General features: G+C 30.4%; 1 protein-coding gene and 1 long non-coding RNA gene across 3 annotated transcripts; one reads left to right on the top strand and one right to left on the bottom strand.

Moving 5' to 3' along the window:
• The first annotated feature begins 6,547 nt into the window (after positions 1 to 6,547).
• LOC125580656 lies at positions 6,548 to 7,233 on the top strand. The gene is made up of 2 exons (XR_007318390.1): positions 6,548 to 7,134; positions 7,174 to 7,233. It is a non-coding gene; the product is annotated as an uncharacterized LOC125580656 (long non-coding RNA).
• On the bottom strand, positions 6,993 to 8,998 carry LOC106365923 (protein PHLOEM PROTEIN 2-LIKE A1-like). Of its 2 annotated transcripts, none has more exons than XM_013805438.3 (3): positions 8,754 to 8,998; positions 8,123 to 8,253; positions 6,993 to 7,682 (listed from the first exon to the last, which is right to left on the bottom strand). In XM_013805438.3, the coding sequence occupies exons 1-3, from the start codon at positions 8,910 to 8,912 to the stop codon at positions 7,301 to 7,303; spliced, it is 672 nt and encodes a 223-aa protein (XP_013660892.2). In that variant the 5' UTR covers positions 8,913 to 8,998; the 3' UTR covers positions 6,993 to 7,300. The 2 variants fall into 2 exon arrangements, with proteins under 2 accessions (XP_013660892.2, XP_013660893.2); XM_013805439.3 differs by having other exon boundaries at positions 8,814 to 8,977.
• Positions 8,999 to 12,794: the final 3,796 nt, after the last annotated feature.

Here is a 12,794-nt window from a genome sequence, read left to right as displayed (position 1 = left end):
GTTTTTGTTATCTCAAGCTGCGACTCAACTAGGTTTTGCAGTCTTAGGTTGTTAGAACTAGGAATCTCGCCGACAGCTCTCGTGGCCAAGGCTTCTACCTTGTTGTAACGGTCATACGCGGATTTGGAATAAAACTCATTTTGCTCTCTTTTACGATTCCTTATTTCTTTTCGTCTTTGATTGCGTGTTCTGATTGCTTGGCGTGTGGTTTAACAGATATCCGGGACCTTTGGGAAATTAAGGTTTTCCTAACTTTCCTTATTTAAACGGAAATCGACAGTGTGAATTTCGGTTCTCACATGGATGTCAAGAATGCTTTTCTACAAGGAGAGCTAGAGGATGAGGTGTACATGAAACCACCTCCTGGTATGGAAGACATGGTCAAGGCAGGAAATGTTCTTAGGTTGAAGAAGGTAATCTATGGATTAAAACAGTCACCAAGAGCCTGGTATCACAAGTTGAGTACAACTCTAAATAGAAGAGGGTTTGTAAAGTCAGAAGCTGATCACACTCTATTCACTCTCACAAGCAAGCAAGGAATTGTGGTGATATTGATCTATGTGGATGATATCATCATCACTGGAAGCAACAAGGAAAGTATCATCTTTACGAAAGCTTTCCTTAAATCTAGCTTTGATATTAAAGATTTAGGTGAGCTAAAGTACTTTCTAGGGATAGAAATATGCCGTTCTAAAGAGGGGCTTTTCTTATCTCAAAGAAAGTACACACTTGATCTTTTAAATGAGGCAGGAAAGCTTGGAGGAAGAGTAGCCAATACACCACTTGAAGAAGGGTACAAAGTCTTGCATGAGGGGGAGTTTGAGGATACTCCATTTGGCGATTTCAAGCTCTATAGAAGGATGGTTGGGAAGCTAATATATCTCACCATTACAAGACCAGACATCTGTTTTGCTGTGAATCAAGCTAGTCAACATATGCAAGCACCAAAGGTTCATCATTGGAATATGGTGGAAAGGATCATGAGATACCTAAGAGAGGCTCCTGGTCAAGGTGTTTGGATGGGTTGCAATAAGAGTACAGAGAAAGTGGGATATTGTGATGCAGATTGGGCTGGTGATAGAGTAGTCAGGAGGTCAACAATAGGCTATTTTACTTTCATCGGAGGCAACCTAGTCACATGGAAGAGCAAGAAGCAAAAGGTGGTATCATGTTCAAGTGCAGAGGCAGAGTATATGGCAATGAGGAAGCTAACTAGTGAACTCATTTGGATCAGGAACCTGCTAAGAGACTTGGGTATAGAAACAACAACACCAATCACAATGCATTGTGATAATGCATTGTGATAACCAGACAACTATCCACATAACATCAAACTCAGTATTCCATGAAAGGACTAAACACATTGAAGTTGACTGTCATAAGGTGAGACAAGCTGTGGAGCAGAAAATCATTTTACCCTGCTATACTAGAAGTGAAGATCAGTTAGCTGATATCTTCACCAAGGCAGCAAGCACTAAAGTCTGTGAGTTCATTCATCCAAAATTGGGACTCATAGACCTCTCATGCCACTGATATCTCCTTCATGAAGTGTTCTACTCTTTTTCCTTGACTTGGGTTTTCTCCCAAAGGGTTTTACCTAGTTGAGGTTTTGATGAGGGATACTTCATGGCTTCCAAGCTTGACTTGTTCCATATGGCCAAGCTTGAGGGGGAGTGTTGACATGAAGCAGAAACAAGCTGCCAGACTTGAGAAACAAGTTGCAAGACTTGAGAAGTTAGTTAGAGACTTATAAGGTTTTATAAGGCTTTATAAGGTATCTTATTGAAGAGAAGAAAAGAAAAAAAAGTCTCTTGAAGATATATTTTAAAACAATGAATATTGTATTATATTGTGTATGAGGCAACTTGCCTTTAAATGCTTGTACTCAAATCTACAATTAAATCAAGGAAAATATTTTCCTCATTCTCATTCTCTTTCTCTTTCTCTCTCTCTCAAATTCAAACATTACTCTCTTTCTTGTTCATCCAGTTCTTCATTTTCTCTCGTTGTATATGTTTTCTTCTAGTTTTTAAGTTCATTTTTGTTCTTAATAACTATTATGCTGAGGTCTTTATAGACTCATACCTGACCTCAATGATACCATGTTTGTATATTAGTATTTCAAAAACCCAGCAATAGTTGAACTCTCTAGACTTATGTTACACTTGTACTAAACCTGATCAAGGTTCGTTATATATAATTTAATAAATATTGTTCGAAAGTTGAGTATATATAAACTAAACAACGTTTTACATCGCAAACCAAATTTTGGCTGGCTGGTAAAAAGAAACTGGCCGGTATATATTCCATTTCTTTGATGTCTTGTCAAACATGTATTCTTTATTCTTTTCATTCGATAGATTTGCTTTATTCTTCGATTATCACCACGAAAATTAAATTCCGAATAATTCTTCAGAAAAAGTGAGCCAGTGCATCATGGCACACTTAAAAAGAGAAATGAAGGACTCAACTAGAGACGTTAATATGGTAAAACCCAACCCATTTAAAGCCACCCATCTATGACCCATCCAATTTAGAACTCATATCCATTTAGACCCATTTAAAAATAGGTCTATTAAGGATATCCATTTAGAATCCGCGAAATTTACATGTACCCATTTAATTTAAGAGCAATTTTCCTAAATAGATTCATTTCAAGTTTTGGTCACAAAAATAGACCACAAAGAAGAAAAAAACAAAAAATGTTTCATTTAATAGGTAAAAGGACACTAATACCCTACATATATAAAATAAAAAATAAAATAAAAAAATTTAAAAAATTTAAAAAATTTAAAAAATTAAATTTTTTTTTATAGTTTTAGTTTATATGTTTTCAAATTCGAACTTTATTATAATTTTTTTTTTTTGAAATTTTTTTTTATTTAATTTTCAAATTTTCTTTTTGTAATTCGAAAATACTTTTTGAAACTATTTTTAATATTTATTTTTTATTTTATGAAATTTTAAACTTCAATCCCAAATCCCAACCCCTTAACTCTAAACCCTAAAGCTTGGATTAGTTAACCCTAGGGGTATAAATGTATATTTACCTCTATAATGAAACATTTTGGTCATTTTCCTCTTTATGATCTATTTTTGTGACCAAAACTTTTTTAATGCTATCCTATGGTATTTCTTTTTAACTTAATATAATTAATTAATTATTTTTTGTGAAAAAATGTGATTGTGTGTTTTTGACGAAAAACTCGATTTTACGGTTTATACGGAAACACACATTTTACGGTTTTGGCGGGAAAACTCGATTTTCGGTTTTGGCGGAAAAATTCATTTTATGGTTTTGGCGGGAAAACTCGTTTTCACGTTTTTGGCGGGAAAATTTGGTTTTACGGTTTTGGCTGGAAAAGTTGATTTTACGGTTTTGGCGGGAAAACTCGATTTTGTGATTTTGGCGGAAAAACTCGGTTTTACGGTTTTGGTGAGAAAAACTCGATTTTTGGTTTTGGCGGAAAAACTCGATTTTACGGTTTTGGCGGAAAAACTCGATTTTGTGATTTTGGTGGGAAGACTCGATTTTACGGTTTTGGCGGGAAAACTCGGTTTTCGGTTTTGGCGGAAAAACTCGATTTTACGGTTTTGGCGGAAAAACTCGATTTTCGATTTTGGAGGAAAAACTCGATTTTGTGATTTTGGTGGGAAGACTCGGTTTTACGGTTTTGGCGGAAAAACTTGATTTTCAGTTTTGACGGGAAAACTCGATTTTCAGATTTTGGCGAGAAAACTCGATTTTACGGTTTTGGCGGGAAAACTCGGTTTTCGATTTTGGCGGGAAAATTTTATTTTGCGTTTTTGGCGGAAAAACTCGGTTTTGCGTTTTTGGCGGAAAACTTGATTTTCGGTTTTGCGAAAAATTTTGATTTTACAGTTTTAGAGGGAAAAAAGTTTCATTAAAAAAGTTAACATGATTATTTATTAGTACAAAATATAAACATGATTAACGGTATATCATTTTTCGCGTGTTGAAACGGTAGCCCATTATTATTTTATTCATTCCAGAACTCATCAATTTTTACGTTGTTAGAAATGACTAGATTCTTTTTCCGCGTTACGCGCGGATTACATATCCTAAATTTGTTGATTTTCATTATGTATTATGAATGGTTTTATTTTCTATTTAGTTTTATTTTGGGTAGTTCTAATTCAATATCTTCCTACATTACTTTATTTTGTAAATGCTAATATAATTTAAAAATTTGTGATCAATGTAGAAAAGAACTTTGGTTGTTTTAAAAAAGAGTTATATTCTATGGAAGAATAAACATACTTAGTAAAACAATAATAATGCAATTGATATTCGTCTTCTTTTGAGTTGAAGTACTTAGTTTACTTCTTATGTAATTATGTGGAATAAATTATCATATTTTGTATTTTATTTCTTATACATGATCGGCAATAAAACGTAAATTCAGAGGGGATTATGGTTGATGTATTTTAATATATTTGAAAATCTAAATTAAATCTAGTATTATTGGTTCTACAATTTTAAGATTCATATCACAATCATGTCTTATTGATTTCATGATTTATAAATTCTAATTTAAATCAGGTGTTATCTAATCATATACGGATTTATTAATGGATTCAATTTCATATTTGAAATGTATTTTTATAGATTTATTTGGTAAAAATATAAAAACTAAAATCCGAAGAAAAACCCTCCGGATTTGTAAATACTAATTAAAATTTGTAGGTTAGATTTGAAAATATGTATAGTTTACTTGAATTTGTAAATACTATCTGTATTTCTAAAATCAGTTTAAATACATAAACCAATAACACCTCTAAATGATGATACTCTCATATGTAATATCAACTTTAAATAATAATTTAATAATATTATATTCAAAAACATATAAATTGTAATGAACGTATCTTGTTTTTTTTTTGAACTTTTACGTATCTTGTTGTTTATCATAACATTAGTTTTACATTTAAAGATAATGCATTCTGTGTTAACAGTATAATGTCTTTGAAATCTTATGAGTTATAACTCTTGTTTCGTTTGTTTTTTGTTTATTTCGAACATGTGGAAGTAGGAGTCATACCCAAACTGTTAAGACCTTTAATTTCTCTTCATGATGGAATCAAATTATATATTGATCATTTATATACGTTACAGACTTAAAAGTCTGTTTTCATTGTTTCCCCGAACTCTGAGAAGAATACTTCTTTTCTTCTCTTTTTTTACACTGATGGATGTTCCAACATACAAAAAAAAACAGATTTAGATGGCAAAATAAGACAGGCGACTCATGAATATACATGCGAACAATGTAAGAAGATTCTAGCTACATTAAGCTTCGTTTAACCTTGAAGCATTCAGAAACTTCTGAGCATGCGAAGCCTTGTTTACCTGTTCGAGAACCAAAAATATGAATCAGAGGTAACATTATCCGAGACAAAAATATTGAAAAAAAGGATAAACAAAAATTACAACACTAAAAATCTTGACCACTATAATTCGATTAGTTGAGGGAGAAAAAACTGAGTAAGTTATTAAAAGGAGGAAAAAGCACACCAAACAATCAGAAAGAGAGGACTAAACCGGATTCAGTATTGAGGAAACCATACCTCCTTTAATGGCAACACCTATAAGAATCTTCTCATTGGAATTCAAATAGCTTGGAGATTTAATATATCCTATCTGAGCAAGGTTAACGAATTGTTACAGACTTATAGTGAGTAATCATCAAAAGCAACGCGCACAGGAAAAAAAATGGTTAGTGAGTTTGGCCAGTACCATACCAAATGTTTTGCCGTTCTGGCTTGATCCTTGGCCTTCATTCAAACTTACTCTTCTGCTGGCATCTGAGCAATAAGACGCTTATGTGCTGATAATACCGAGACACGATCATGGAAACTCAAAACTATTATTCTAAACTTTGCATATCAGAATAGGTTTTCTATGCTAAATAGATCTCACCATTGCATCATCTCTTTTATTCTTCATGAAAGACTTGAGAGAAATTTTGAATGCGTCTGCAAATGGAATTACAGTGAGATCCATCATCTGTTACACTCTTTCTACATTTCAGAGTTCAACCAAAATCTTAATAAAAAGATAAGTATTACCTTGAAATCATCAGTTATACAAAAGCCTCGGTGATTCCAGATTGAATCTTCTGTGGTCTTCACCATCAGAATCATCATTGGACCCTTCTTTCTCATCGATTTCGTCAAAGTTCGGCGGCATGTTAGCATCAGAGAAGATCTTATGAATGGTTACCACTTGTGGCTTCATCTATTTATCTTCTCTTCGTCATCGTCGTTGGGTTTGTAGTTTTACGATCTCTTCTGCTCTCTTCTTAGAAATCTTCTGGTAATCTGAATTATGTCAACTGACAAAGATATCATATTTGAGTGAATGGGTTGCTTTCACGATATGTGGTGAGGGCTGCACTTCCCGCAGATTTATAGTGGTGGTGTTATGGATCTTTGAAACGGACGGAGAACAAATCTATAGTGATTGATTCTGGGAGTTGAAAGAATGATTTAAGATAATGCGTTAATTTGAGAGATTAATAATAGAGATTGATGAAAAAAGTAGAAGAAGATTTGAAACCATGATAATTTGGTTACGCAGACGGCGAGGTAGGTTAAATGACGTGGCTGAATGATTGGTTGTGAATATTTTAGCTGACGTGGACAGTTTAGAATTGCTTCAATTTAGCTGCTTTTATATAGCGGAGATTATGCTACTGTTGTGCTATATACTTTAAACATGTTAAATACATTAATAAAAAGTATCATTAATCTACTGAAATTTCTGGTGTTTCATGATTATTTAGCGGTACATCCGTTCAACTTAAATATATCCACTTCTGAATTATTAAATTAGAAGTTAGAACTTACATTATACTATTCATGATTCATCTGATGTACCAATCAAATTCAAAATTAACAAATCTGTTTTGGGTATTATTTTATTTTATGCATTTGATCGATACATAAGGCGGATTATTACTCTGATCTTATGGTCTCATACATAACAATTGTTCATTGATCGGATTATTTATTACATACATACACTCAAATCATAAAACTCGAATTCAAACTTAAAACATTACTACACCAAATCTCGGTTTTTGCTTTTATTCAATACCAACATCAAAGTAGGTATCTAAAGTTTTATCAAAAAAAAGAAAAAGAAAGTAGGTATCTAAAGTAATAATACGATAGATCACCTTATAATATATATGCACACATTCTTTCCATATAGACATGTCATGATGTGGAATATATATAAAGGTTCAGTGTGCATTTGGAAATTTATATTCCAAGATTAATTTTTATATTTGGGACAAATTTCAACACCTTTGAGGAAGAGCCCTTTCTTCCAAAGGCCACTTTCATGCTCATACATTGAGAAAACGATTTCTCCCGCGGAATTTTTCTCCGGCTTGAACTCTCCGACTATAATATCGACCCATTGATACCTTGGTATTTCCGTTAAACTCACCTTTTGCTCCTGCGGTTTGTGGTTACCGTCAGGCAAGACTAGCTTAATGTTCACCGGCGTGTCCCATCCATAGGCCGGATCCTCTAGCTTCACCTTAAAGACCACCTCGTACGTAATCCCTGGAGTGAGATTCTTCGTGTCAAATTTTCCCGTGATGTCGAGCCAACATACGTTTTTCAACGCCACAGCTTCTACACCTGCCTCGCTTTTTAAATTCATCAAAGAAAATTAATCACGCGCGGTTTGTTTATATATATAACAAATTACCATTAATACATTATAAGTTTTAACTCCAAAAATATCATGATACTGGAAAACAAATCCGTATATACCACAAACCTTAGGCTTAGAAAGTTCCTAAATTTGTCGCAAAAGTGATAGTTCAGGAATCATTTAACTTGTCTTTGTAAACGTGCCAACCTAATAATTGTGGATTTGTTTGGAATATAATGATTTTTGTGGTTGACCAAAAATAAATAAAAATAATGATTTTTTGTGGTAATTTTGTAAATTAAACAAAAACCTTGGTTTTAACAAAAATATTCTTAACAGTGTAGACATACTTGAAGGGTCTATAACATAGGGTCAACGATACAATCAATATTTCGAGTTTAATCTTCAATGGTTCTAATTAACATATCTTACTTTGGTGACTCCTTGCTGGGAAACCATGTCCAATAGTTGGGGTCATCCGACCAAGTGATCGAGAGGTTCCTTGGATAGAGCATGAAGCTGCTGTTTTTCTCGTCCACCCAAGATTTGATATGTGCGTTGTTCTAAATGCATATCACCACAATAAATGGATTAATGGTCCATATTAATATTAACATCATAAGTTGTCTCATTTTCAATTCCTTATAAAATCAATCACCATTTGGATATTGTTAGTCTAGTTTGATCAGTTCTATATCTTATATGTTGTATTATCTTACATATATATAATTAAAAATATACTGACGTACCATTCTTCTAGCAGGAAATAATACAAATCGATTCTCAATTATCATCCAAATTAAGAGAATTTTTTGGAGGAGATTGTTCAAAAGTGAAAGTTAAGATCAAAACAAAATTAGGGTTTTACCTTTAGGAAGACTCTACTAGAAGCACTTAATAATTTCAGTTTAACTGGAATATAAATAAAATCTAAATTTTAAATATGAACTAGAAATACTTTTTTGTTTTGCAATTTTGTTTATATGAAGATATCGTCGACGTGTTTCCCCGAAATAGAAAACAAAAGTGAGTTAATTCTTTTTAGAGAAATAAGAGTACTAACCAGGTTCTTGGGCTTCAGGAAAGCATCAGAACGTAGCTGTTCACTGGAGGGAGAGATTACCTTGGCGTTTTTAAGACTGGCCTCATAGTTACGTGGAGTATCTAATAACTTCGGTTCAACCCTTTTTACCCTATCCCAATTGGGAAACATCTTGTTCATTAATATCCTCTCCCGATTGATTTTTTTTTCTTGCGACTGTTTACCTCAGTTTACAGATTGGCAATTAATTCATCTAAATTTATAGCCCAAACGGGTTTGAAGAACTTATTCTGTTTTGTCATACTTTATTTCCTTGTTCTTTTTTTGGTTTATGATTCTAATTTTGTATAAACGGACGCATCCGAACCACAAATCAAGCTATTCTCATATTATGCAAAAGATGGATTTTATTTTGTTAACTAAAACATTAAGCTTGATACCACTTTTCAAATTTGAGATAAAAAAGTAACTCTCATAAATCATTTATAAAATTTTAAAAATAATTTATAGAACATTTATAAAAAGTTTATAAACTCAACTCCACTCCATAAATATTAAACTCTAAACAATAATCACTAAACCTTGAACCCTATAAACTTGTATATCCATAATCTTCTTAAACTGGATATCAGAGAATGTTAAAATAAAATGTAGCCTTGTTGGTAGTTAAGACATGAGATCTTCTGGGCTCTTCTCTTTTGGGTGGTAAAGTGGTACATTAATAGTTGAACTAGCAACATCAGATGGTTAGAATTTTATTTTTACAAATATTTACAGTAGTCTCCGGTCCAATAGAGAACAAACATGAAACTCGCAAAGGACGGATACCCAATAAGAAAATCAACTATTACTTTTTATTAGGTTTCAGAATATGACTTATACTTAGTTGATTTTTCTCTCTACCAAATGAATGTATTTTAACATTATAATAAATAGAATAGCATCCAAAAATATTACAATTGCATTTTGGTTCAAGAATATATACTACTTGGTCCACCACTAGTCTTAATACATTAAAACATTAGTGCTTGAAGGAGATAATTAACATTAATACTGTAAATCAATAATTTAATTTTTAAACTAAGTCAATTTTTTTTTCTCACAGTGCTAAGTCAAATAAGATAATATTAGGTGGTTACCTGCGATTTCGCGGGTATAAATATTTTATGAAAATTATATATTATGTTTATAATTTTATCTTTGAATAATAATCATAACTATTAAAAATAACCTTTATATTTTTAAATAGTTTGAAAATCAAAAGTTTTGGTATTGTATAATCTTATAAGATTATTGAGATATATTGTTAATTCTATAAATTTTATTATAAATTTCCAAAAAGTCTTTCTATGACATATTTTTATTAATAAAAAAACAGAGATTAATGAACAATATGTTATTTTATAACACTTTTGTTTTTCGCATTATTTTGTCTACCACTTTATTTTTTTAGAAGCAAAATAGTTACAAATAATTAATTAAAAATTATAGTAATTCGTTAAACACGTGTATTTCGGCAAATATATAAAAATTAAGTACGTAAAAATATAAAATAACAAAGAATATAACCAAGAATATAACAAACAATTTTTATTTTTCTTCACTGGTGTATTATATATGTATCTTTTTTTTTTCCTATTACAAAATAAGCATGTCAACTTTATTATAATCAAAACTATATTGTTCTCGTTTTCTAAATTAATATTATAGTAAACTTTTTCATTAATTAATATTATTTTAAAGTATTTACCATATAATTTTATTATAATCAAGGCTATAAGAATTATATTAATAGAGTATATTAACTTTAGTGTCGTATTAGTATAATGTTTCAATTTATTAATTTTATATTATAATAAATACTTTCATTTATTAATATTATTTTAAAAGACTTATTATATATTTTTCTGTTTTTAAATATACAAATACTTTAATCATTTCTGAAAGTAATAACTCAACTATACAGTCAACATTTGTCACTGAAAAATGAATGGATATTTTTAAAATTGTATATTTGACTGTTTTGCATACATTGGACACATTTTAGAAAAAATATAGTGAGTATAACAAAATATTTTTAGGTTTAGGTTAATTAGTTTTTTTGTAATCTATAATTGATTGTATCCACTATTAATATAAATATGTTAAAATCGTTTATATAATAATTTCTATCATACCACATGTATTTATTTAAATTTCTATAATGTAATCTATGATATTTAATTGTTTCTATAAACAAATTATGTTAATTCTTTTATTTTAAAATGGTCAATTGTTTGTATGGTAATATAGATTAGATTAGGAAGTTCTAGGATTAGTTTCCTTTTTAAATTTTTAATTAAAAAAATAAAAATTCAAATATAAACAACCAATCAAATCAAGAGAATTAATTCTAAAGTTCACCTATGAATGACACCTAAGCAGAAGTCACTTAATTGACTTCTCAATTAATATATAGTAGGATGTAACCATTTTTTTTGTTTGGTTTGGCTTTACTTTACTTTTTTTCCTTTTTCTCTTTATAGTTTTTCGTATAGTAATTATATAACAGTGAAATTAAATTATAGTTTGCTTCGAATTCATTCATCAAAAATGGCGCATCTTTAATATGAAAAACAAAAATGTCCAGAAGTTTATACTTTGTTGTTTTTGTTGTTATTGTCTGGGAGAACTTCATTAGTTACGTTTTTTAAGAAAGGTCACCGTTTTATTTGTTTAAAGTAGGCAACTTGATCTAACCATAGTTGTTATTTGAATTTTATTTTTTCTTTTGCGGGATAAAACAGTTTTTCTCCTAAACCTATATAACTTTAACAACAAACAACAACAATTTTTTTTTACTACTAAATAAAATTTTGATTTTACGCAGACACAGAAAAAATGAATTATAATTTCGTATTACAATAATTTATATACATATATTAAGAATAGAACAAAGATTTACACGACAAAACTTTAACGAAGAATAAAAAATATTAAAAGTGTACGAAAATATAAAGGAAGAGATATTACTTTAAAGATTTAACCAAACGAACTGTGTATTATTCTTGTCTGCACTAATTCTGGATACATATATCTCAAATTCCATCCACCTCCCCAAGCAAGAATATATGTCTCCATTTCTAGATATTTTTCTTATATAAATAAAAAACAGGTGGGCATCTGTTATTGTCCCCAAAACATACCTTACAGTGATTTCCTTATCGCTGATAGCTGGCTACAAAGAAACAAGCAGGATATATCTCAGTATAGTATTCCTCACTAATTAGAACGAAAGAAGTTGGTGCCAATCAATTTATTGATTTGATTTTGAATTTTATTGAGGTTTTTAGATGAGCGGTTCATCTAGGCCTGTCCAATATGGTAAAACTGTACCATACCGAACCGAACCGAACCGAAATAGACAATATGGTATGGTTTTGGTATATACCATATAAACCGAATGGATATGATTTTATAAAAACCGGAGGATTTGGATATGGTTTGGTTTATAACCGATTAAACCGAACAAAACCGATCAAAAGTAAAAACATGTAAATATGTACATATTTTATAACGTCACATGAAAAATATATTTGTTATATAAGTTATTTTTTTGTTAATAATTATTACTATATTTTTATAGTAATAAAGAATCATAATTTGAAAAACACTTAAAATATAATTAAATAACAATTCATGTAACTGAGGCTTTTTATTTTCTTTGTCTTCTTCTTTTAATCATTTTGTTTTCTTTTAGCATTGATTAAATTGAAGTGAAGGTTATAAATTTGGTGGATAATAACTAGAAAAAATTCTTCGCAATTTTTTTCTTATTTATAAGCGAACAGAGTTTCACTCGACGAAGCATCACTTTGATGAACACTGAATATGGAAGAGTGGAAACATTTTCTTTCATACTTCTCTTTTGTTTTTTATTTTTATTTTCAAAATTTCGAGCTTTTATTTTAATTCTAGATTTGATTATTTCATTTGAAGGTATAAGCATTTTTATTTTTTTGTTCTTTTATTTGAAAATATAATATATTTTTAATAAATGACTGCGATGACAATTTGACTCTA

The sequence above is a fragment of the Brassica napus genome, chromosome C1, assembly GCF_020379485.1.
Source record: "Brassica napus cultivar Da-Ae chromosome C1, Da-Ae, whole genome shotgun sequence".
In the NCBI taxonomy this organism is placed as follows: Eukaryota; Viridiplantae; Streptophyta; class Magnoliopsida; order Brassicales; family Brassicaceae; genus Brassica; species Brassica napus.
Note: the sequence above shows the minus strand (reverse complement) of the source record. Positions and strands in the feature narration are given on the sequence as shown.